This window comes from Perissodus microlepis, chromosome 14 (assembly GCF_051167445.1).
Source record: "Perissodus microlepis isolate ML-2025 ecotype Zambia chromosome 14, ASM5116744v1, whole genome shotgun sequence".
NCBI classification, from domain to species: Eukaryota; Metazoa; Chordata; class Actinopteri; order Cichliformes; family Cichlidae; genus Perissodus; species Perissodus microlepis.
The window spans coordinates 56048-81206 of NC_140474.1; the positions used below are offsets into that span (position 1 = coordinate 56048).

At 44.7% G+C, this 25159-nt stretch overlaps 1 protein-coding gene across 1 annotated transcript; it reads right to left on the bottom strand.

Annotated features, from left to right (window-relative positions):
• Positions 1-285: 285 nt before the first annotated feature.
• LOC146372723 (sodium/potassium-transporting ATPase subunit beta-3-like) lies at positions 286-25159 on the bottom strand. Its single transcript, XM_084950407.1, has 7 exons — positions 24721-25159; positions 18660-18788; positions 18470-18568; positions 4872-5059; positions 4746-4796; positions 4486-4572; positions 286-1714 (listed from the first exon to the last, which is right to left on the bottom strand). The coding sequence occupies exons 1-7, from the start codon at positions 25028-25030 to the stop codon at positions 1547-1549; spliced, it is 1032 nt and encodes a 343-aa protein (XP_084806533.1). The 5' UTR covers positions 25031-25159; the 3' UTR covers positions 286-1546.

Genomic DNA, 25159 nt, shown 5'->3' on the forward strand with positions numbered 1-25159 from the left:
TCAGCCATTTGTAGGTAGATACAGTTTCATCATACAATGTGCATCCTTCTGCTCCTAACTCATTACCTAGTCCATATCATTATAGATATCCAGCATGAAGTTTTTAGAGACCGCATGTTCCTTTATTTTCTGCATCTGCGCAAGCTTTTTTTGACAGGAAATCTTCAATCCATATAAAAGGCCAGTGATATGAAAAAGAGAGGGACGTCTGATAGGAGCTTAAAAAAATAAAATAAAATAATAATAATAATAATAATATTAAAAGAAAGAGACTAAATCACTGACAAGTGTTAGAGCTTCGTTTTATTTCCAGCAGTGTATGTGTCATTAGGTTTCCTGTTTTTGATCATCCAGAAACAAACATGGTTTAACAACGTTCAAGTGGTGCCTTTTGTTCAGAATATTTTGTAAAAAATGGTATATATATATATATATATATATATATATATATATATATATATATATATATATATATATACAATGACATGTGATGAAGGTGAAAAGCTCTGCTGGTTTCATCTGTTTCTATAGTCCCAAAACACTAGTTATTACAGTTACACATTATTCACATTTCTAAAAAAAATTCTATGCTTAATAAACACTGGAAAACTTTTTACAAATATCTAATAAATTATACTGAAAAAGAATCTAAAGAAATTCTGCAAACATGATTTATGACAAAACAGTGACATCTTCTGGCCATGTTTATGACAGCAGGACAGGCAGTGTTATTTCTATTCATGTTTAACTGTGAAAAACTGAAGAAGAAAAGTTTTTATTTCAGTCAAATTTAATGCTGTATTTTTTGTATCTTAACAAAATTTGGTCTTTTGGGCACTCAGTCCTATTTCCTGGGAATGAACTTATGTGAACCCTTTAGATAAACGGCAGCCAATTTCAATACAGTGGGTAACAGGAACTAAATGGGCTCTTTGTAGACTGCATCAGAACACAAAGCAGAAGAAATGGGATCTAACATTATTTGATGTAACTAATGACAGTCACAGTTCTTCACTGCAGTACAATGAATATTTCAAAGGCAGTTCCTGTTGCATTATCTGGTTGGATGGTAGGTAATCTGATTACCAACCACCAGGTCACATGTAAACTACATTTCAGTGTGTTGCACTCCTCTGTCAGACATGGCAGGTATAATATTACTGTTTTATTACATCACTAACATACATAAATTTAAAAACAACACATCATTGTGCTGCTGGCTTACATGCGCCCCACAGCAGACCTGATCTGCTCCAGCTGTCAGAACAGACTCTACTACAGTCAGTTATTCTGGTTTTCTCTTTAATAAAATGCAGATCTGGAGCAAATAAAACATCTGTTGGGGTTAACTATGTCTGAAACAGGAGGTCTGAAAGATATAGGCAGTAAAACCAGTGAAATCTCCCACTTCTCCAGATTTGATCACTTCTTTAGAGTCTGAACAGACAGAGATAAGATCAGGTCCATGTTAAAAAGTATCCAGAACTGGAGACCAATTGCCAGTGTAAACCCAGTTTGTGGTGTTCATGGCAATTGTTATGTCTGGTTACTCTGACACTTTGACCCGAAAAGTGACGCGACCCAGAAATTTGTCTCGCTCATCATCATTGCGGAGGTTAGAACCCTCAACTTTACACTCCACCGTCTGCTCGATGTTATAGTCTTCTTTTGTGAACAATAACTTGACTGCAACAAGCGGTTGCACGTAGTCAGGCTGTAAACGGAGAGAGAGGTTGTTAGCTGTAGCTCATAGCCATCTTCTTGGCTTAACCTCATCTAACTGGAGTCTTCTGCAGCCTTTGCCAGCAATTTTATTGAAGTTATCCAACTAAAAATATGGCTGTTGTGTAGTTAATTGTACTGGCAGACCAATCCAAGAAGTCTGAGCTCCACTTTTCCTGAGTGGTGAACTGTATGGGAGAGAATTATTCAGCTAAATAACACCTTTAACTTACAAACCCAGTCTTGAAAACTGGCCAAAAGGATAACTTCAATCTTCGGCATAAAGCTGGAAAACTGAGCATGAATAACACTATGCACGCCTGCCACCTCTGCTGAGAAAGCCATGTACTTAGTAAATCAGAACTCAAAGAAAGTTTGGGAGGGTTAGGTTGCAGACAGCCTACAAAGACTTCATCATCTACTGCATAAATTAAGGACAAGACCAAATTATGTTATTTGCTACTCGCTCCCAAACCATAAGATAAGATAACCCATAACTTTCTGAATGAATTTCTTTAATTACTTCTTCCAAACCATCAACATGTTTTTTAAACTCCACAAAGAAGTCCTACCATTAGTTAATCCTTCAATCTTAAATATGATCATCCCATCTCTATTAATGGGCTACATACTACAGGCCTAAAAGCTGCCAGTAATTAACAATCTATCACTTCACCCAGCTCACCAACCTTTATATTATGTCAAAAATTCTTGACAGAGTATTTGTGAAACAGCTAACTTTGATAGAGTATTTGTGAAACAGCTAACTGATCAGAAACCCTTTCTTTGAGTTTCTATCACAGTTCAGAACTTTCAGTACAGAAACAGTATAGTCACTGTTACAAATGATGTTTTTGCCTCTGGCAGTGGAGTCAACTGTGTGCTTGTCCTGCTAGAGCTCAGTGCAGCATTCAATACAATTTACCATAGTATTTTACATTCTTACAACGATTAGAGCATGCTTTAGGTATGAAACCTACTGTGCTGCAAAGGTTTGTTAATTCATATCTATTGGCCTTTCTTCATTGGCTCCCTATTAAATCCAGAATTGAATTTAAACTCCTTCTCATATGCTCAGTCGTGAATAATTAAGCCTGATCTCATCTTAAAGACTTCACAGTAGCGCATCACCCAAATACAGTACTTTACTATCACTCTGGGAACCACAAGTACAATGGGAGCCAGAGCCTTCAGGTTTCAGACCCTTCTTTGTCTTCTGCCATAGGCCTAGGCTGCTAGGGGCTTCCCATGATGTATCGTTTCTTCACTCACTGTGTTTTAATATACCACTCTGCATTTAATCATTGGTGATTATTAAGTTATGGCATTTGTTATGTCTTCCTCCCACCAACCCCAACCAGTTGCGGCAGATGGCTGCCCAGTTCAATCTCCCTTCAACCGGCCAGTCCCTGTCACCAAGCTGAAATTCCAGTCTTATCCATCTCCCCCATCATTCCAATAGCCTGGTCATTTATGTTGATCTAGAGATCAATTGCAGTCATTCTAACAGAATGATTGCATTTACCCCTCTTACCCCTCTGCAGCCTCCTCCTTGTAAGCTTGCAGCTCTTGCAGCAAGACACTAAAAAATAATTAATTTTCTCATGAAATGCATTTTAACTCCGTGAGATTTTATTCCTCCCTTCAGCTCAGTCTTGGGTTCTGTTTGAGTGATTGTGATAAAAGTTGTCATTGTTGTACTTAAAATTTGTAAACCTTGCCTTAAACTGCAGGCACATTCCATGTAGGGTTCTGGTTTCTTTATTTGGTAAGGAATGTTTACTTCCTGCCCTTTATGGGCTCACCTTTGCTTGTATATGGTGGACCGTTAGAGTTCAGGCTTTTTCACTGCAAATTGGAATTCCTCATGCCTCTTATAGGCATTTGTTCTGAGAACTGACAAATCAATTCGTATAACTATGTATGGACGTTCTTGGCATTTCAGGCCTTTGCAATGTTGCTAATCCTCAAATGTTTCATACTCCTTTAGGCCATGGTAAGATTGGTTCTCTTTTCTTTGAGGGTCCTGCTTTAATTCTGTATACAATAAATTCTGTTCAGTTTAATTAAATTCAGTTTTATCAATATAGCGCCAAATCACAACAACAGTCGCCTCAAGGTGCTTTATATTGTACAGTAGATCGTACAATAATACATACAGAGAAAAACCCAACAATTATATGACCCCCTATGAGCAAGCACTTTGGCGACAGTGGGAAGGAAAAACTCCCTTTTAACAGGAAGAAACCTCCGGCAGAACCAGGCTCAGGGAGGGGCGGGGCCATCTGCTGTGATTGGTTGGGGTGAGAGAAGGAAGACAGGATAAAGACATGCTGTGGAAGAGAGACAGAGATTAACAAAATTAAATGCAGAGTGATGTATAAACACAAGGTTACTGAAGAAGAAAAACTCGATGCATCATGGGAATCCTGAGCAGCCGAGACCTATGGCAGTGTCAGTTCCTACAAATGATCTCTCCTTATGGTTGTTGTGATTTGGTGCTATACAAATAAAATTAAAGGTAAATATTTAAATAAAGCTTAGCAACCTGTATCAAATACTATTCTTGTATTCATTCCTTGTATGTTAAGTAAACTTTGACGCTTCAAAAATAGAAGTATTGTCAAAGTGAGAGGAAAACCGTTAACGTTAAAGTTGCTCTGACATTTTCCTGCATAAATAGAAAAGTAGAAATAAATCAGATTTTTTTTTGCTACATAAAAATACTTCTGAATAAGTACTCAGCATGCAATATTTACTCACGTGAGACTTCTTCCCGTAGTAAGGAAAAAACATCTTATCCAGACGACCCTCAGACGGAAAGTACTGCATCTGCAAGGAAGTGGCTCTCTACGAGAGAGTGAGGCACATATACAGTTCTTCAATTTAATAGTTCGAAAAAGTAATTTCATTTACTACTGAAACCTTCTAATTTGTACTTCTAAAAATGTGGTGAATTCTCCTTTTACGTTTCTCCTCTGCTTCACAGGTGCACCATGGGATATTTGCATGTTGTGGGTTACCTTGGCAGTGCAGTTGATGTAGGGATCTCCTTCTGGTTTCAGGCCGATTACCTGCAGACAGGTTTTTAATTAGCATTCACGCAAGTCATTTTTGGCTTTTTTAAAATCAACAAGTGCTTCACTGACCCGGTTCAGCTTGATTATGATGCAGGGTTTCCCCTCCTTGAACCCAAAGCTGGGGTCAGGCAAACCAGAACACTGACGCAGTGTACTTCGTTTAAACTGACAAACCTTCTTTACCGGCTCATTGTCCTGCGTAGTGTATTCGCCCACCATACACAAGTCATTACGCTCCTGAATACTGTCATTATAACCTGAAGAGGAAGAAAGACAAAATGAGGCTTGTATGTCTGAGCAGGGGCAGAGTCGACACTACCGTATTAGACAACACACAGTAAAGTCAATCAACTCTAGATCAGGGGTGGGCAACTCCAGGCATCAAGGGCCGGTGTCCTGCAAGTTTTAGATCTCACCCTGGGTCAACACACCTGAATCAAATGATGAGTTCATTCCCTGGAGAACCATAAGACATGTTGAGGAGGTCATTTAGCCATTTAAATCAGCTATGTTGGATCAAGGACACATCTAAAACCTGCAGGACACCGGCCCTCCAGGCCTGGAGTTCCCCACCCCTGCTCTAGCTCTGATCCTACAAACCCATCCATCCATTTTCTTCCGCTTATCTGGGGCCAGGTCGCGGGGGCAGCAGCCCAAGCAGAGAAGCCCAGACCTCCCTCTCCCCAGCCACCTCGTCCAGCTTATCCGGGGGAACACAAAAGCATTTCCAGGCCAGCCGAAAGATATGATCTCTCCAGCCTGTCCTGGGTCTGCCCCGGGGCCTCCTCCCGGTGGGACATGCCCGGAAAACCTTGCTCAGGAGGTGCCAGGGGGATGTCAGATGCCCGAACCACCTCAACTGGCTCCTTTCGATGTGGAGGAGCAGCGGCTCTACTCTGAGCCCCTCCCGGATGGCCGAACTTTCACCCTATCTCTAAGGGAGAGGCCAGCTGTCCTTCGGAGGAAGCTCATTTCCGCTGCTTGTATTTGCGATCTCGTTCTTTCGGTCACTACCCACAGCCCTTGACCACAGGTGAGGGTAGGGACGTAGATCGACCGGTAAATTCAGAGCTCCACTTTTACACTTAGCTCTCTCTTCACCACAACAGACCGGTACAGCGTCCGCATCACTGCAGCTGCTGCAACAATCCATCTGTCGATCTCCCGCTCCCTTCTCCCATCACTCATGAACAAGACCCCGAGATACTTGAACTCCTCCACTTGGGGCAGGGTCTCGTCCCTGATCCGGAGTGGGAACCCCACTCTTTTCCGGCCTACAAACCATTTCACTTTATCAATATTTCTTTGATTTATCGGTCAGCCTTCTGCCAGTGTAGCTCAGGACTCTTACATGAGCTTCTTCATCCGTCCTGTTGGAATTCTTTTGTCTTTGAACATGTTTCATACAGTTTTGAATCACTGCAAGCACATGTAATTCAGACAGCCACAGAGCTTTATCAATCCATGATACTGCCTGCACTGTGTTTCACAGATGGATGGCATGTTGGCTGTGAGCATGCAGTTATCCAACCTCAGATGTGCTGCAGTGTTTATGTGAAAAGCAATGTTTCTTCTGTGGTTTACATACATTAACACGACTTTTCAGGGTTGTTTGATGCTGTCTGCTGGACAGACATCTGCTGCTAAGGAAAGCAGCAGATGCTTTCTATATAGTTTCTCAGTTTTTACCAGAGTCTGTGCTCAGTTCAGGTAAAATTATTATAGTACTGTTAGGCTTAATTGGCTTCCGTCAAAATGTACATCATCATACTCAAATCCTTACTCTGACATATGCGACTGGAACTAAACACCTAAATGAAGAGGCAGATCCACCTCTACAGCAGAGGTGGAGCCAGACACTTTATACACCCGGGGCTTAGCCACCTGCTCTTGTTCTTGTTGTTCTGCTCTCTCTCTCTCTCTCATTTTATTTGTTAACTTTAAGAGTAAAGAGAGAAACTGTCTGTATTTCTTAATTGTAAATGGCACCAAATTGTATTCAAACTGAGCCACACTTATGGAGCTCCACAATTCTGTTCCTGGTGTTTTGGTTGACATCTCTTGATTTTCCCATGTCACAGAAACAGGCTCTGTGTTTTGCCTTATATGCATCCACAGCTGTGCCACCAATTTACTCACATGGACTCTACTAACCAATCAGAAGCTTCTTCAGCTCAGAATGGAATCGTCTGCAGTTTTCTTATTAATTAACAATAAACTTAGTGTACATGTGCTCCTACATTGATGAAAGTGATAAAAATAGACAGCTCTGTCTCTCTTTATTCTGACATTTAACTAATTCAAAAGATATTTCAATATTTATTTATCTAAAACTAGAGATGGACCGATCCGATATTACGTATCTGTATCGGTCAGATACTGACGTAAATTACTGGATTGGATATCGGAGAGAAATAAAAAAAAATGTAATCCGATCCATTAAATATCAAAAAAGCACCTCACAAAACTTGCGACATGGCGTAACTCGGCTCATAACCGTAGCACGTCGGAGCAGTGTGCTCACATGATTGAGCGGCTGTGTGTATTTGTAGCCTTGCCAGCATTTCATCTCCTAGGAAGTGATCCCAGAGAGAAGTAAAGCAAGTGTGTAAGTTCATCTCTGAATGTTTGTAAAGCATTCCCACGTTAAGCTTAACAACCGATATATGGAGCGAGTGCCTCTTCTCTCTCCTTCCCTCTCCTGCTGCTACTTCAGTCACGAAACTGATTAATGATCAGCTGATCGGCTTTTCTGTCGTGAGTCTCTCTTCTTTGTTTTTGGCCCACTTTGCACCAGAAAGAGGAAACCAGCGGCTGAACAACAGCAGCACATTTAAGCTTGATAATCTGTTGTTAGAATTTATTTAATATTACTTTCTACACCAGGATCTTTTTCTACGCAGCTGACGGCTGGTAACTGTGCAGGGGCGGATCTAGCAAAGTTTAGCCAGGGGGGCCGATAGGGCATGAACAGGGAAAAGGGGGCACAAAGACATACTTTTCTTTCTTATTCTCATTTAAAATGTCGAGCTTTTAATAAATGATTATCTGAATCTTACACCCAAAGTTTTCATCTGATGTAAAATGTATAGAAGTCCATTACTGTATATAGTAACTGTTAAGTCTAATATACCCTAGTAAGCTATAGTACTTTTTCCTTTGGGAAGATACCATCTGTGCAGTCTGCAATTCTGTTGAAGAAAGATGCTGAATCTAATTAATTATTCTTGAAAAATAATTTATTTCTGTGCATTTTTTTCACACTGCATCAAATTAAAGTTGATTACGTTGATTAAGCATCATGAGGTGGAGGGTGGTTCCCTATTTTTTATTTTTTATTTTTTTGCTGGGAGTTTTAGAGCCCTATTAGTTAGGTTGCTTAATATTTCTGCTAAGTGCTCTTTAAAATACCAGAATAGGGAGGATGGAGCAGGTTTAAGTTTATTAGATTGATCAGTATTGCTGAACTATGAAATATTTTGGGTGCAGTGTATTTTTTACATACAGGTATAACAGAATAGCTTTAGTGTTGTTGTTTATTTAAACTTGAGTATGAACTTATACAAAATGCAGCAAGATATTAAAAAAACAGTTTTATTGATTAAAAAACACTATATTGGATTCATATCGGTATAGGCAGATATCCAAATTTATGATATCGGTATCGGACATTAAAAAGTGGTATCGTGCCATCTCTATCTAAAACAAATCAAGTTTACTCTAAATTGGTGTTTAACAGTAAAAAAAATGTTTTTATGTTTTCTCCATAAAGTGTATGTAAATATCTGGTTTAAACTGTGAATATACTGCTGTGTATTGAAATTCCTCGTTTTGCATAGAAATATACTGAACAACATACAAAGCATAATATATAAAATAACATCTGCCTGAGTTTTTTCTTTGAAAGAAGCCCCTTATGTCCATTGTTGTGTTCATCAGTACATAACTGAAACCGGTTTAGAGAGTTTGTTTAGCCGTGGAGGGAAACAACTGAAAATATGAAATAAACACACATGTAAGCTAAGCCTCTCTAAAAAAAACAGCATTGTTGTTGTTCGGCTTTTCATTTCGCCATTTATTGATTCACTTGAAGAGCAAGTAACGTAATATGGGTCAAGTGATCAGTTTGATATCAATCTTTCGTGATTCACCGTCATATTTACATTATTTGTACAGTACGAATGATTTGCTTTGGTACCTGGTCAAACTTAAGCTCTCTTCTGTCTGCCTGGCTGCGCTTCTCCTACAGCAAACTCGCAGGCAGCAGCTCCCCCCTCACTCACATGCGTAAGTGCTGTGCTTAGTCGCCTAGTGCCTGAGCTCGGATCATACCAAAATTAGGGGGAATTCACGACTGTGCGCTATGTGCTTCGAATAATGTGTGTAGTTTTTGTTTTACACATTTGTCAGTCAGGCATCTAACTATGAAACAAATTACACTCCAAAAAGACCCTGGGCTTCTGAGACACCGATGATCTACAGAGGGGACGCTGGGACGTTAGACCGGATACATTTCACCAAGTGGTGCAATGAGAGGGAAGGTGATCAAGACTGAATGATATCCCATAAATATGATATCCACGTGTCTTTCATGAAGCTCTGCACACAACAGTACATGATGGACACACACAGACAAACCCATGCGTCCAAGCACACAGTCATTTGTATTTTGGCTGCGGTGAGGATCGATGCTTTGAGGTGACTCAGACACAATCATAATGTCACGCATACAATTTGCAGTTTATCACTTCAGTACAGTGGCAGCCATTTTCTTCAAGCAATATTGAGAGTGATCTATTAAATGTACCAGTCATATTCACTGACATGGTAAATGTGCTACAGGAAACACCAACATTGAAATGTGTGTAAAAAAACATTTTGCTTTTCAACCTAAATTCTAAGTCTGAGAACGAACATTAGATAGCTTAATGGTTCAAGCTCGTGTCTGAACACATCTCGGTCCTTTTCTTCCTGGAATAAGCAAAGTCATTTGCAGGAGTACTTCTATAATTCACCCTTACTTCAGCTAGGTTTTGGGCATAATGTTAGCACAGAGGTTCACTGACGTTCTACAGGGTGTGCCATTTATATGGATACACTGTAATAAAATGGGAATGGTTGGTGATATTAAAGTCCTGTTTGTGGCACATTAGTATATGTGAGGGGGCATACTCCTCAAGATGGGTGGTGACCATGGTGGCCATTTAGAAGTCGGCCATCTTGGATACAACTTTTGTTTTTTCAATAGGAAGAGGGCCATGTGACACATCAAACTTATTGGTAATGTCACAAGAAAAACAATGGTGTGCTTGGTTTCAACGTAACTTTATTCTTTCATGAGTTATTTACAAGTTTCTCTTTGTTCACAGCTATTGACATGTCAAAGAGGTTAACACGTGAGGAGTGGATAGAAATTGTGTTGATATCTGGTGAACGCAGTAACCGGGTCATTGCAGCAGATTTCAATGCAAGACACCCTACGAGACCATCCATCTCCCATGCTACAGTCATCAAACTGCTTGCTAAGTTTCATGAAACTGGTTCAGTGTTGGATTTGCCAAAATGTGGACGCAAGAAAACTGTGACTAATGAAGAAACATCAGTGGCTGTCCTAGCTTCATTCAGCAAGAGCCCACAGCGTAGCACTCGCCGCATGTCACTGGAGAGTGGCATTAGTCGAACATCCCTTCGGCGGATATTAGCTACTCACGAATGGAATGGCACCCTTACAAACTCCAGCTACTGCAGCATCTCAATAAGGATGACCCAGATCGGCGCACAGAATTTGCAGAATGGGCAAAACAAAAATTGGAACAGGACCCTCAGTTCACGCAGAAGATTTTGTTCAGTGATGAGGCAAACTTTTATGTGAATGGTGAAGTTAACAAACAAAACCACCTGTCATGATCCTGGGGCCATGTTGGCCCAGCAGTCTTAGTATTCATGTCTTTTTGTATTTTGTTCCTTATTGGATTTCCCCTTGACTTTTATCCCCTGTGTGCCCCTCTATGTATCTGTGAGCCCTCGTCTCCCCTCGTGTTTCATTCCATGTTTCCCCAGCCCACTATGCCCGTGCTCTCTCTCTCCTCCTGTCTGCACCTCTGTATACTTCCTGTTTTACTTTGACAGTCTCTCGTCAGTATGCGTCATGTTGTGTTCACTCCTGCCCTGTCTCGTTACAATTATCTGTGTCAGCTGTGTTCCCCGTGTGCTCCCACTTCCCTCGTTAACCCTCTGTGTATTTATGTGCATGTCTCCCTCAGTTCAGGGTCGCGTCGTCAATGTCTCCTCCCCGAACCTGTGTGCTTCTCTGTGTTCCCTCGGTCCTCAGTTAGCATTCCAGGTTTAGTGCTGTTTCGTTATAATGCCTGCAATAAAGCAGTGATTTTGTGTTCAGTTCCTGTCTCCGTGAGTTTTGCGTTTGGGTCCTCATCTGCCTCCACACAGCTAGTTCATGACAGTATGACGCGACCAGTAATGGACCCAGCAAACTACCTACGGAACCGGCAGTGCGCAGACTCCGCCTTCCCTGAGGAGAGGAGAAGGCAGGAGGCTCGGCATGCCCGGGAGCGCGAGTCTGCTTTTTATGGGACTCGATTGGCTCTAGGTGGGCCGCGCAGCCTCCAAACTGCAAACGCTGCTGCCTTTTCCCCACATCGTCCCACAGTGATAAGAGTTGGAGGATTCAGCCTATCGCCTGCCACAACTCCTCCGGCCTTCTCAACTTCCGGTTCACCTCTCCAATCGCCGCCCACGTCCCGCGCAAAGAAGAGGGGTACTCGGCGGCCGAGGAGAGGTTTCGTGCCTCCGACAAGCAGCCTATCTCCGCTGCAGTCCTTTGCGCTCTTCCTGGGACTTCCACGCTCGGAGCTGCACAAGCTCCCTGTCTCTTCGACGCAGCCCGGCCCGTCATCGGCTCAGTCAGCCGACGTCTCCGAGGTGCCTGCGTCTACGGCCTCGGGAACTCACGGCACAGTTCCCAGGAAAAAACGGCGCTCACGCCATCGCCACCCTAAAGTTACTGAGCAAACTCCGGTGGTGAGTGAATCTGACTGTTTCTTCCATGCCACTTCCAAGTCGGACCGACTCGGACAATATTCTGTTCCTGAGTCCTCCGTTTTTCACGTCTGTAACTCTTCAGAGACGAATAGTAAGTTTGAAAATGACTGTGTTTCCAGGCCTCATAATGTTTCCAAGTTCACCTCTGCACCTATTAAGCATGAGACTGATTTCATTGTCCCCCAAGAGACCGCTGTTCAGGCTGAACTACATAAATCTGACGCTCTAAACCCTGTGTGCGTCATCCCAGAGCCCGTTAACTCTGTGTCTAGTAATTCTGGGTCAGTTAATCCAGAGTCTGCATTACCTACCCTCACGCCCATGGTTGAGAATGACTGTTTTTCCTTTGCTCCTCCCAGGTCAGCGGTAATTAACACACAGACTGATAATCTCACCCTAGAAAAGCAAAAGACTATTTTTGAGTTGCATACTTGTGAACTAAATATTAAAACAAACAGTCCTGAGGTTCCTGTTCCTGCTGAAACCAGAGGGGACCACCTGGAGACTGACCTGTGTGTCTTCCAACCTTCAAAGGCTGCGCTTTCTGTTCCTCAGGTTGCTTTTGACCCTCTGTCACATTTAGCTTTCCCTGCCTTGTCTGTTAGCTCTGACTCTGTTTCTCCAGGGATAAAGATTGTTAACTCAGGTCTTGAAAACACTAAGACTGTGCATTCAATCACAGTTGTTAAGGTTAAGGGCAACAAGTTACCGTCCATCATGTGCAAACTGCTAGGGGAGCTCAGGTTGACTATTCCTGAGTTAGTTTCGCACCCGGTTGCCTCAGACACCACCTGTGTTAACTCCCCTACTCCTGTACCTGCTGAGTATAAGACTGTGGATGGTGTTTCTTCACTCCTGGACTATGCTGCTCTCCAACCAGCGTATTTAGAAACAGTCTATGAGAATGCTTCTCTTTCTATAACCGCTCCCTCTGAGCCAAGAATTACAGACTCTAACTTTGCTAAGCCTGGATCCTTCTGTACAATGACTGTTTTAAAGACTGCTACTTCTAACATGGACAGCTTAAGAACAGCAGAGTTGCTAAGAGTGGCCAGCCATAAGTCTCTGTTTGCTGACACCGTGTTTAGCTCCACTAACTTGGTTTTCCCAGTGTCTGTTACTGCTCCTGAGCTCAGCTCTCCAACTCCAGTTCCTGTAACCAGGGCAGCGCAGGCCCAGCTTTCCCTTGCTCCCGTATCAGTTCCTCGGGAGAGGGTGGCTGGGGTCCAGCTGGTCCCTGCTTCTGTCCCCGGCCTGGCAGAGGCTCCGTTCATCCCGGCACCCGTACCTGCTCCTCGGGTGGGGTTGATGGACACCCAGCCGTCGCCTGCGCCTGTTCCGGCTCCCCGGGTGAGGTCAACTGTGACCCTGCTGGCTCCTGCACCCGTCCCAGTTCCTCGGGTGGGAGCGGCAGAGGTCCAGCTAGCTCCTGCACCTACACCGGCCCCCAGGCTAAAGGCAACCAGAGCCCAGCTCGTCCCTGCACCCGTATCTGTTCCTCGGGTGGGGATGGCTGGTGTTCGGCCTGGCCCACCACCCGTTCCTGTTCCCCGGAGGAGAGCAGCCAAGAGTCAGACACTTGCTCAGTCACAAGTTCAACTACCTGCTGATCCACCATCATTACAGCCATTATCACAACCACCACTACAACTTGTACTTTTGTCCATAGTGCAGTCATTAGCTCAGTTATTAGCCCAGTTCCCTGTTTGGTCGCCAGCTCAGTCTCTAGTTCAGTTGTTAGCTCTGTCACCAGCTCAGTTCATAGCTCAGCAACCCGCTCGGACACTGTCAACCTCAGCTGGAAGCCTTTGTGAGCTTTCTCCGCCAGCTGGGGACTGCGTGGTACTGACGGACTTTGGACAGACTGTTTGCCCTGCACAGCCCCAGCCGTTGCATCCCAGGCCGACTGCGTGCCCTGTGCAGCTACAGTTAGCGTCCGCTGAGCCAGAGGTCTCCGCACCAGCTGGCTCTGCGTCTGTTCTCACTGGGGGTTCAGGCGAACCTCTCCAGCCGCTCCTCGTCTCCGCTGGGGGTTCAGGAGGACCCCTCCAGCCGCTCCTCGTCTCCGCTGGGGGTTCAGGTCGGCCCGGCCAGCACCTCTTCGTCTCCGCTGGGGGTTCAGGTCGGCCCGGCCAGCACCTCCTCGTCTCCGCTGGCGGCTCTGGTCGGCCCGGCCAGCACCTCCTCGTCTCCGCTGGCGGCTCTGGTCGGCCCGGCCAGCACCTCCTCGTCTCCGCTGGAGGGTCCAAGTCGCTTTCGCCCGGTCCGGCCCCCGCATCGCCTTCAGCTCCGCCCGGTCCGGCCCCTGCATCGCCTTCAGCTCCGCCCGGTCCGGCCCCCGCATCGCCTTCAGCTCCGCCTGGTCCGGCCTCTGCATCTGTTCCAGCGCCCACCAAGCCTCGACCAGTACGCCCGACGCTTGGGAGCCGCCGCCGTCTCCCACGCGGCCGGCCTCCGGACCTGCTCTGTGGCCGCCGCCGTCTCCCACGTGGCCGGCCCCCGGAACAGCTGAACTGTGAACTTTTGTGCTGTCGCCCCTCCGGGTTGACCTTCTGACCTCTTTGGACATTTGCCTCCCTGTTTTGAACTGTTTAGTGTATTTGTGGACTCAGTTTTGGTCTCATGCTCCTTGTGTTTCGTTTGGTTTCGGTCCCTCCGTCCTGGTCCCCCGCCTCCCGCCCTGGGTGGGTTGTTTTAAGATAAGATAAGATAAGATAACCTTTATTAGTCCCACACGTGGGAAATTTGTTTTGTCACAGCAGGAAGTGGACAGTGCAAAAGTTATGAGGCAAAAATTTGGATACAATAAGAATAAATACAGTACACAACTGTACAGAATAGAATAAAATAAAATACTATATACAGTAGAATAAAATAAAATAAATATACAATAAGATAAAAATAGAATACAAATGCTATATACAACTGAGTAAAAATACAACGATGACAGAAAAGATTATTGCACTTAGTGTTATTGCACATGTGTGGATGTGTGTGTTTGATCAGTTAAAGTCTTTATTGTGGAGTCTGACAGCAGTGGGGAGGAAAGACCTGCGAAATCTCTCCGTCCCACACCGTGGGTGCCGCAGTCTCCCACTGAAGGAGCTGCTCAGTGCTGTCACAGTCTGCTGCATGGGGTGGGAGATGTTGTCCAACAGTGATGACAGCTTAGCCACCATTCTCCTGTCACTCACCACCTCCACTGGGTCCAGAGGGCATCCTAGAACAGAGCTGGCCCTTCGGGTCAGCCTGTTCAGTCTCTTCCTGTCCCCGGCAGAGATGCTGCCGCCCCAGCAGACCACACCATAAAAGATAGCAGAAGCCACCACAGAGTCATAGAAGGTCTTCAGGAGTGGGCCCTCCACTCCAAACGACCTGAGTCTCCGCAGCAGGTACAGCCTGCTCTGCCCTTTCCTGTAGAGGGCGTCTGAGTTATGAGTCCAGTCCAGTCTGTTGTTCAGATGAACACCAAGATACCTGTAGCTGTCCACAGCCTCAATGTCCATACCTTGGATGTTCAGTGGTTGCAGTGGAGAATGCTTGTGCCTGCGGAAGTCTACCACCAGTTCCTTGGTTTTACTGGCGTTGATCTGGAGGTAGTTCAGCTGGCACCAGTCCACAAAGTCTTGGGTCAGTCCTCTGTACTCCTTGTCGTCCCCATCAGTGATGAGGCCGACTATTGCAGAGTCATCAGAGAACTTCTGCAGGAAGCACTGGGTGGAATTGTGGGAGAAGTCTGCAGTGTAGATGGTGAAGAGGAACGGAGCCAGAACCGTTCCCTGTGGGGCCCCCGTACTGCAGACGACCCTGTCCGACACACAGCCCTGAGTCCTCACATACTGTGGTCGGTCGGTGAGGTAGTCCAAAATCCAGGTAGTGAGGTGATGGTCCACTCCAGAGTTCACCAGCTTGTCCTTTAGAACCGAGGGAAGAATAGTGTTGAAGGCACTATTTCCATTTTCTTGTCTTTTGGTTCTTGAGTTTTGGGCTGTCGGGAGCCAGCCCTTGAGGGGAGGGTGATGTCATGATCCTGGGCCATGTTGGCCCAGCAGTCTTAGTATTCATGTCTTTTTGTATTTTGTTCCTTATTGGATTTCCCCTTGACTTTTATCCCCTGTGTGCCCCTCAATGTATCTGTGAGCCCTCGTCTCCCCTCGTGTTTCATTCCATGTTTCCCCAGCCCACTATGCCCGTGCTCTCTCTCTCCTCCTGTCTGCACCTCTGTGTACTTCCTGTTTTACTTTGACAGTCTCTCGTCAGTATGCGTCATGTTGTGTTCACTCCTGCCCTGTCTCGTTACAATTATCTGTGTCAGCTGTGTTCCCCGTGTGCTCCCACTTCCCTCGTTAACCCTCTGTGTATTTATGTGCATGTCTCCCTCAGTTCAGGGTCGCGTCGTCAATGTCTCCTCCCCGAACCTGTGTGCTTCTCTGTGTTCCCTCGGTCCTCAGTTAGCATTCCAGGTTTAGTGCTGTTTTGTTATAATGCCTGCAATAAAGCAGTGATTTTGAGTTCAGTTCCTGTCTCCGTGAGTTTTGCGTTTGGGTCCTCATCTGCCTCCACACAGCTAGTTCATGACACCACCGCTCTTGGTCTGACAGTAACCCACATTGGATGGATCCTCCAAGACTGTTGGAACAACAAAAGTGATGGTTTGGTGTGGTATATGGGGCACAACGATAGTGGGTCCATTCTTCATCAATGGAAACCTCAAGGCCACTGGATATTTGAAATTGCTACATGATGATGTGTTTCCCTCTTTATGCACTGAAGCTGGCACGTTCCCTGAGTTTTTCCAGCAAGATGATGCACCACCACATTATGGGTGCCAGGTCCCAGCATTCCTAGATGAACAGTGTCCTGGAAAGTGGATTGGTCATCGTGGGCCAGTTGAATGGCCCCCAAGGTCTCCCGATCTGACCCCCTTAGACTTTTATCTTTGGGGTCATCTGAAGGCAATTGTCTATGGTGTGAAGATACGAGATGTGCAGCACCTGAAACTACGGATACTGGATGCCTGTGCTGGCATTTCTTCTGCGGTGTTGCTATCAGTGTGTGAAGAGTGGGAGAAGAGGGTTGCACTAACAATCCAACACAATGGGCAGCACATTGAACACATTTTATAAGTGGTCAGAAACTTGTAAATAACTCATGAAATAATAAAGTTACGTTGAAACCAAGCACACCATTGTTTTTCTTGTGACATTACCAATAAGTTTGATGTGTCACATGGCCCTCTTCCTATTGAAAAACAAAAGTTGTATCCAAGATGGCTGACTTCTAAATGGCCACCATGGTCACCACCCATCTTGAGGAGTTTGCCCCCTCACATATACTAATGTGCCACAAACAGGACTTTAATATCACCAATAGGGATGGGTATCATTTAGGTTTTATCCGATACCAGTACCAAACCAGTACTTTTGAAACGGTGCCGGTGCTTAAAGAATGAAGAACACAAACTTTGTCCAAAAACCTCTCATGTTTAGCTGTTTTTTTGTAAAAAGATAACAATGTTAGCCTTTTCTGCAGCTATAGGGGATTTATGGCATCACTCTTGGCTGGAAGCAGTGCTTAATCAATGGGGGGAAAAAAACACCAACTTTGTCCAAAAACCTGTCATGTTTAACTGTTTCCCACTTTTTCTTTGGTCATTTTAGCTTTTTTGGCCAGGGTGAAGGGAGCATCTGCCATCAAACAAGAAGACAGCCGCATGTAACTACGACGGTGTTTGCTAGTTCACCTTACGTGCATTAATGTAATAACGTGGTTAGCCTACTCAACGTAAATTACACAGGAACAACATTACGCTACTGACCCAGAGAAGAAAGGCTGCTGCTGCCATCATCACCCGTCATCATTTCTGCTACACTGGCAGGGCTAGGGGCCAGGACTCTCCTCTTCGGGTTCTTGGGGGATGTTGCTAACTCCAGGTCCGATAACAGGCACCACACCCGCAGTAGATGTGCTCGGTGTGAGGTCTCGCAGCAAGCTATCAAATACGGTGCATTTCTCGGCTTTTAAAAAAACGCTATACGTCGCCAGGTGTTTCATCAGATTCGAGGAGTTACCTCCTTTGCACAGTATCAGCTTAAAGCACTTGTTGCAGGCTGCTGAGTTTGCATCTTTTGCTGTAAAGTACAGCCAGACTTTGACCGCTTCGCCTTGGGCATTTTTAATCTGTAGCTCTGCTCTAAAAGAACGTACGTACTTGGGCCCGCCTACTACGCTTGCAAAGGTAAAATGATTGGCTGGAATCCAAAGTGTATGACATCTCAGGGAAAAAAAGCACCGAAATAAAACACCGAAATGTGCGCTGCTTTTCGGTCTGGTTACTACCGTTTATGTCAGAACCGGTACCCATCCCTAATCACCAACCATTCCCATGTTATTATCGTGTATCCATATAAATGGCCCACCCTGTACATTCGAACTGTGAGCTATTCCTTGGTGTGTTCAATAAAGACTTTTTTTTAAGCCGTATGATAATAGTTCAGCGGGGTTGAAGCTAGAAAACCCAGAAAAAGATTAGATCAAGTTTTGACAATTCCAGAAATCCCGGAAATGAGTTTGGAGACTCTGTGTGGCGGTTTACATGTTGTACTCACTTTGCAGGAGGTTCTGCAACTGTTGGATGTAATGTTTGTAGTTTTCTGGGTCACTGCGGTTGAAAGTAATTTCAACTGCATGAGGACGAATCACCAAACCTGCAACAAAATCAAAGTCATTACTGAAATTTTAAAAAATGACAATAAGTAAGGATGAGTGGCAGTAGGGTGAAACAGGAAATGAAAGCACCTGGACTGGCCACTCGATCCTGATGTCGGGGCACATTTTCGTCAAGCGTCTGCAACATCACCCACATGGTGAGAGAAAACATTCCCCCCAGGAAACCATAAAAGATGAGGTAGAAGAGGAGGATGAGACCTACAGAGAACATTCAAATGTTACTTTGTTTCACTATTGTGGTTAAATAGACAGCAAGAGAATAGCCATTGTTGACTATCAAAAATACTATGGAAACCAGTACCCACAGTTAAAGAGTGATTATAGAAAAGAATGCCTTTATTGTCACTGTACGGTTGTACAGTGAGATACAGATCATCTCATACTCAGTGCACACGGGGGGGGGGGGCAGTTCTGCTGCTCTATATACACATATGGACATTATTAACAAAAACAATGAAAAAATATATATATATAAAATGTACAAATTTACAATCAGGTGTAAAAGACAGAAAAGAAAAAAGTAAATAAATAAATAAACTGGGTTTTGTATATACAGTTACCGGTGATTGCACATAGAATTTAGTATTACACAATGGTGATTTATGGAGGGAACTGGAAAAATGTGGGGGTGGGGCTGTGCTATCGGTGCATGTGTTAGTTCAGGGTGGTTATGGCCTTTGGAAAGAAACTGTTCTTGAGTCTGTGGGTCTTTGTGCTGATGCACCTGTAGCGCCTCCCTGAGGGAAGCAGGCTGAACATGTTGAAACCAGGGTGGAAGCTGTCCTTGATGATGTTTGCTGCTCTGCTGAGGCAGCAGGAGGAATAAATGTCCATCAGGGAGGGGAGAGGGCAGCCGATGAGCTTCTGTGCTGCCTTAACTACATTCTGAAGCCTCACTCTACCCGCCTTAGTGCAGCTGCCGTACCATACCGTGATGCAGTTAGTTAGCAGGCTCTCAATGGATGAGCGGTAGAACATCAGATGCCCGCTGAGATGTTGTCTCTCCAGGAGATGTCAGCAGAGATGAGGACACCAAGGAACTGGAAGGTGTGGACTCTCTCCACACGCTCCCCGTTGATGTAAAGAGAGGCTAAGTCAGTGATGTGCCTCATGAAGCCGACAATGACCTCTTTGGTTTTCTTAGTGTTCAGTGCCAGATTCTTCTCTGAACACCAGGCTGCCAACTTCAGGACTTCCTCTCTGTAGGCTGCCTCGTCTCCCTTTGAGATGAGGCAGCCTACCGTGGTGTCATCAGCAGACTTGATGATGAGATTGTTGTTGTGGGTTGAACTGCAGTCGTGGATGTAGAGAGAATACAGGAGGGGGCTCAGCACACAGCCCTGTGGGGAGCCGGTGCTCAGTGTGCGAGTGGAGGAGAGATGAGGGCGGAGTCTTACAGTCTGGGGCCGGTTTGTGAGAAAGTCCTTTATCCAGGCACATGTGAGAGGCGGGAGGCCAAGAGTGACCAGTTTGGTGATGAGGATGTCTGGGATGATTGTTTTACTGGGACATGCATGTTCTAGGTGACTCAGCACAGAGTGGAGGGCGATGGCGTCTTCTGTGGATCTGTTTGCACGGTATGCAAACTGGTGGGGGTCGAATTCTGGGGGAAGGTAGTCCTTGATGTGCTGAAGGACTAGTTTCTCAAAGCATTTCATGATTACCGGCGTGAGGGCCACAGGGCGGTAATCGTTCAGGCTGGTGATGGGAGACTTCTTCAGCACTGGGATGTTTGTTTCTGATTTTAGACAGGATGGGATGGTTGCCTGATCCAGTGAGAGGTTGAAGATTCTGGTGAAGATGAGGGTGAGCTGGTGGGCACATGCTCTTAGCACCTTGCCAGGTACTCCATCTGGACCGGCCGCCTTCCTGGGGTTCACTGCTAGGAGCACATGTCTGACATCGTGCTCCGTTACAGTGAGTGGAGCGGTGCAGGAACCAGGTGAGGATGAGGATGGGAGCAGGGCTGAAGCAGATGAGTGCTGCTGTTGTGGTGTTTCAAAGCTGGTGAAGAAGCGGTTTATTTTCTCTGGCAGCTGCACACTCAGTGCACTGTTTTCACAGTGCTGCCTTTGTGGTTTATGTCGTCTTGTATGCCCTACCACACCTCCTGTGTGTTGTTGCTCAACAGCTGGGACTCGATGCTTCTTTTATGGTCTTTAATTCCTCTTTTCAGATCGGCTCGAGGAGTGATCGAACCTGGCCGGTTTTTGTTTTGGGAAAACCCGAATGCTTTTGTCCACAGTCACATTTCCAATACAGAACTTGATATAGTCCAGTACTGATCCTGTGAAAGTTTCTAGGTTCTGATATTGAAATATGTCCCAGTCTGTCTGTGTGAAGCAGTCCTGCAGTTTGGAGAGATCATTTTCAGGCCAGGTTGTAACGGTCTTTGTGGTGGGCTTGGCACTGCATCTGAGGGGGGTGTAGGCTGGGGGGAGCAGGAGGGAGAGGTTTTCGGACTGGCCCAGGTGGGGGGAGGGATGTGGCATGGAAACATTCTTAGCAAAAAAACTAGTTCAAGCACATTTTGTTCATACTACTGTACTATATTAGTACATCTGAGTTATTGTGAACCAAAGAAGTCTATACCAGCTGCATAAAACTGCTTACAGACCCATTTCTACACCTTTATCAGCACCACTTTCTCTGATTCACTTGTAAGTGAAGTTAAATGTGCTTGCACCTCTAGGGCAGGAAAGCAGAAGGGAGTCAGGCTGAAGAAACTGAACAGTTGTGCTTGATTTTATGATCTATCACCCACTTAAACTATTACTTCTGTTCAGGAAAACACATAACTGTAATTTGGCATCTTAAAACATGGATAACAACAAAATGACAAAATATATTTTAGCAATAAAATTATCAGCTTGATTAAAGAGCTTGTACATCCTGGTGGATTAACAATTACAGAAACAAAAATCTCGATAATGATCAGTACTTTCACTTTAGAGTAGCTGTGGCATAAGCCCGATACTCCACGGTGCTCTACTAAATCTGGTAAGCATGTATGTATTCAGGTGTGGAAATATTGATGAATCACTAATTTATGAAACATTCATACACATGGTTTATGCACATACACATTGTAGATGGCAGACAGTTGGTGTCGTAAGCCCTGCCCTCCATTCAAAGATGGTCATAGCTGCTTCTTTCACTCCTCGTTCAAACCGTCTGTCTTCCCTGTCCAACATGTGAACATTGGCATCCTCAAAGAGTGACCTTTGACCTTCAGATGCAGATGTACAGCTGAGTCCTGTCGAGGTGGCTGTTTGGTGTCTCCAGTATAGAGGTCTGAGCTCTCCTCGCTGCACTGCACAGCTACACTACATTGTTTAGTTTGTGTCTGAGTGTGTGGCTGGGCTAGAAGTACACTGAGAAGACACTCCTGGCGCAGAGAACTGAAGAAGCTTCTTGGATGAGAGGTGAAACGTCTTCAAGGAACTTAAAGAAGTCCAGACGCTTTTCTTTCAAAGCTCCTTAGACTACGATGACCTGGATGACTGGGAACCTTCACAGACAAGATGCTCCTGAGTTTCTCTGATAAACCTGATACATGAGAGACGACAATGTTGTTCTGTTTGTCTTTCTTATCCTCCCTAACTGGTGTCTGACCTTCTCTCCTCTGCATCTTTGCTGACTTGATAAAAGCTCAATTATGATAACCGCATGTTTTAGGAGCTTAATTTACATGTGTGGATTCCCTCTTTTTCCCTTCAGGCTTAGAGGGAACATTTTCTGCCCAGAGTTGTTGTAGAGTCCTGATTACTCCAAGTTTGTGTTCCAGAGGGTGGTGGGAGTCACACACAGGGAAAGCATGCAAACTCTTTACTGAAAGAACCTAATGCCACAGGTGCAATGCAGCAATAAAGAAACACAGCTTTTTCATTAAAAAAAAAACACAAAACAAAAAACAAACATGCCTTTGTGTAATCTGAAAGAGCTGGACAAGCACAAAGCATCAAACTGGCAATCAGACTTCAGGTGTAGCAGCTATAAGTCTTATAGCCTGATTATTAGGGGTGTGGCAGGGGGATATAACTGTTAGCTGTCTTCTAGGCTTCATTTTAACTCAATTAAATTTTATTAATACAGTGCCTAATCACAACAGTCACCTCAAGGCACCTTATACTGTAAGGTAGTAATAGATACAGAAAAACCCAACAGTCATATGACCCTCTATGAGCTTTGGTGACAGTGGGAAGGAAAAACTCCCTTTTAACAGGAAGAAACCTCCAGCAAGTAACTGATTGGAGTGCCATGTTTTTTTATACACGAAGAACTTTAATGGCCCTAGAACAGACTACTGAGGAACCTGAAATGTGATCATATTCTGGAGCTTTTCCAGTAAACAGGAACTGCTGACTGGTCAATTAAAATTCTTTTTATTCAGTTAAATTTGATATGGTGAAGGAATGAAGGGGGGGTGTTTTGTTTAATTTGGTTGGTGGAGGGGGGGGGGGGGGTTTACAGAAACCATACTGGTGTTTGTAAAGAGTTAAATTAGTATGTACATGGGGAAAGAAAGAAGAAAAAAAACCTTTTCTAAATAAAAGCTACGTCCAGCTCCTGTATTCACGAGAATACCTGATTTGGCAAATACTTTTCATCAGATGTCTTTCCCGACACAAACTCTAAAGGATCCCTTTTCCAGGATTAAACCAAGATATTTTGTTTGGTGAATGTGTAAGCCAAAAAAATGAGTTACAAAGTAGTACTTTCGTAAGCATTAGAGAGGGTTTACAGTAATTAAAGTAGCATGTATTGTTAAGTTCAGTCTGTTATCTGTGTGTTCATTTTTTTCCTGTCAGGCTGTGTTTTATCAGCTTTGTATCATTATCAGCTCAGACTTTTGCCTAAACATCCAGCATCACTTCGCACTGATGCTGAACAGACTAAGGCCATGTCCACACTAATACGTTTTTGTTTGAAAATGCAGCTTTTTCTCTCTGTCCACACTGAGATGGCATTTTTGGTCAAGGAAAACAGCGTTTTGAAAACGCTCTCCAAAGCAGATACATTTGAAAATCCCGTTTTCGCGTTGCAGTGTGGACAGCAAACCCGGAGCCTTTTCGAAAACAATGACACATTTTAGTCATGTGATGGGCTAGTGTAGACGTAGCCTAAATCATTTAAAAATCAACCGGTTTTTCTCACTTCCTGTCAGATAAATCCTGCTCCACAGGGACCTTAAAACTAAGGAGCCAAAATGGCTTCCTTCAAACAAGATGAACTTAGGACCAAGGCTCAGATGAAGGAGGATTATTTGGAACGGAGTCATGCTGAGCTGCTCTAGAAAGCCCAAAAGGTGGAAGTGAGGAGAACAGTTCTGATGAGTTGTGTCTTTGATACTGTTGGCTGTAACCCCAGAGACATTAATTCAGTCACGGTTGCCATGTCATCAGCATTACTGAACTTTTTAAACTGGAAGTTTATTAATAAATCCTCAGTGTGTTGATCCTATTTACATGTTAAGACTGAAAGCTTTTTAAAACAGTTTTGTTTTTCGTAGTCACGATGGAACGGACAAACTCTTTTATTAAAATCTTTGCTGGGTTAGGATGATGATCCTAAATCTGCCTCTTAGTCTTTTGTAAATAAATGATAAGTAACGATTTTACCTCAGTCATGACTGTAGAAATCTTATAAGCAGTCTTCCCTCTGAGCTTCACTCAAACTCATTAAATCTCATCAACGATTAAAATCAATAGGAACACGATGGTTATTAAATGCTGTTAGTGTTGAATGTGTGCATTAGTACACAGTGTGTGCAGGCTGTGATGTACAGCAGCATAAATACTGCAGTATGTTGTAGTACCGTCACAGAGCTGCAGAGGATTTTACATAATTAAACATGAACTCGGCGCGCCTGAAGGCGCAGAGGGTGAATCTGCTTTATTCTCACATCTTCAGCTGTGTTAATGAAAATCACTCATCCGAGCTCACATATTACCCCGGCTCGGCTCGGCCCGATCCGGCTCGGCCCACTGTGAAGCTGCGCGCATCGTGACAGGCACCCTTAGCTCAGCGGGCTTACAGCCGTGCCGGACCGAGCCGGGTAGGGTCAGACCGGGTCAGAACAGACTTCCACTGTCAGGAAAAGACCAGGTTCTTTGGCCGCCTCTCTTACCCCAGCTGCCAGCGGTTCGGCCCAGAAACTCCCCGGTCCGCGGGTTGTAGATGAAATCCTTCCAGGAATCCTGCTTCTCCTCCTTCTTCTTCTCCCTTTTCGCTTCATTCGCTTCTTTCTTGTCCTCCTTCTTTTCCTGTTTCTCCTCCTTTTTCTCTTCTTTCTCCTCCGCCTTCACCTCCTCCTTCGCATTATCCTGGTTCTGATCTTGGTTCGGTTCCTGGGTCTGATCCTGGTTCAGTTCCTGAGTCTGATCCTGGTTTGGTTCCTGGTTCGGTTCCTGGGTCTGGACCTGCGGACTGGACGACATACCGATGCCGGACTAAACTGATCTGGGCTAATCAAGGCTAAACACCAACAGCTGGGATAAACCGATCCGTCGGATCTACGTGAGGAGCCCTGTACGCGCACGCGCAATCACACACACACACAAGCACAT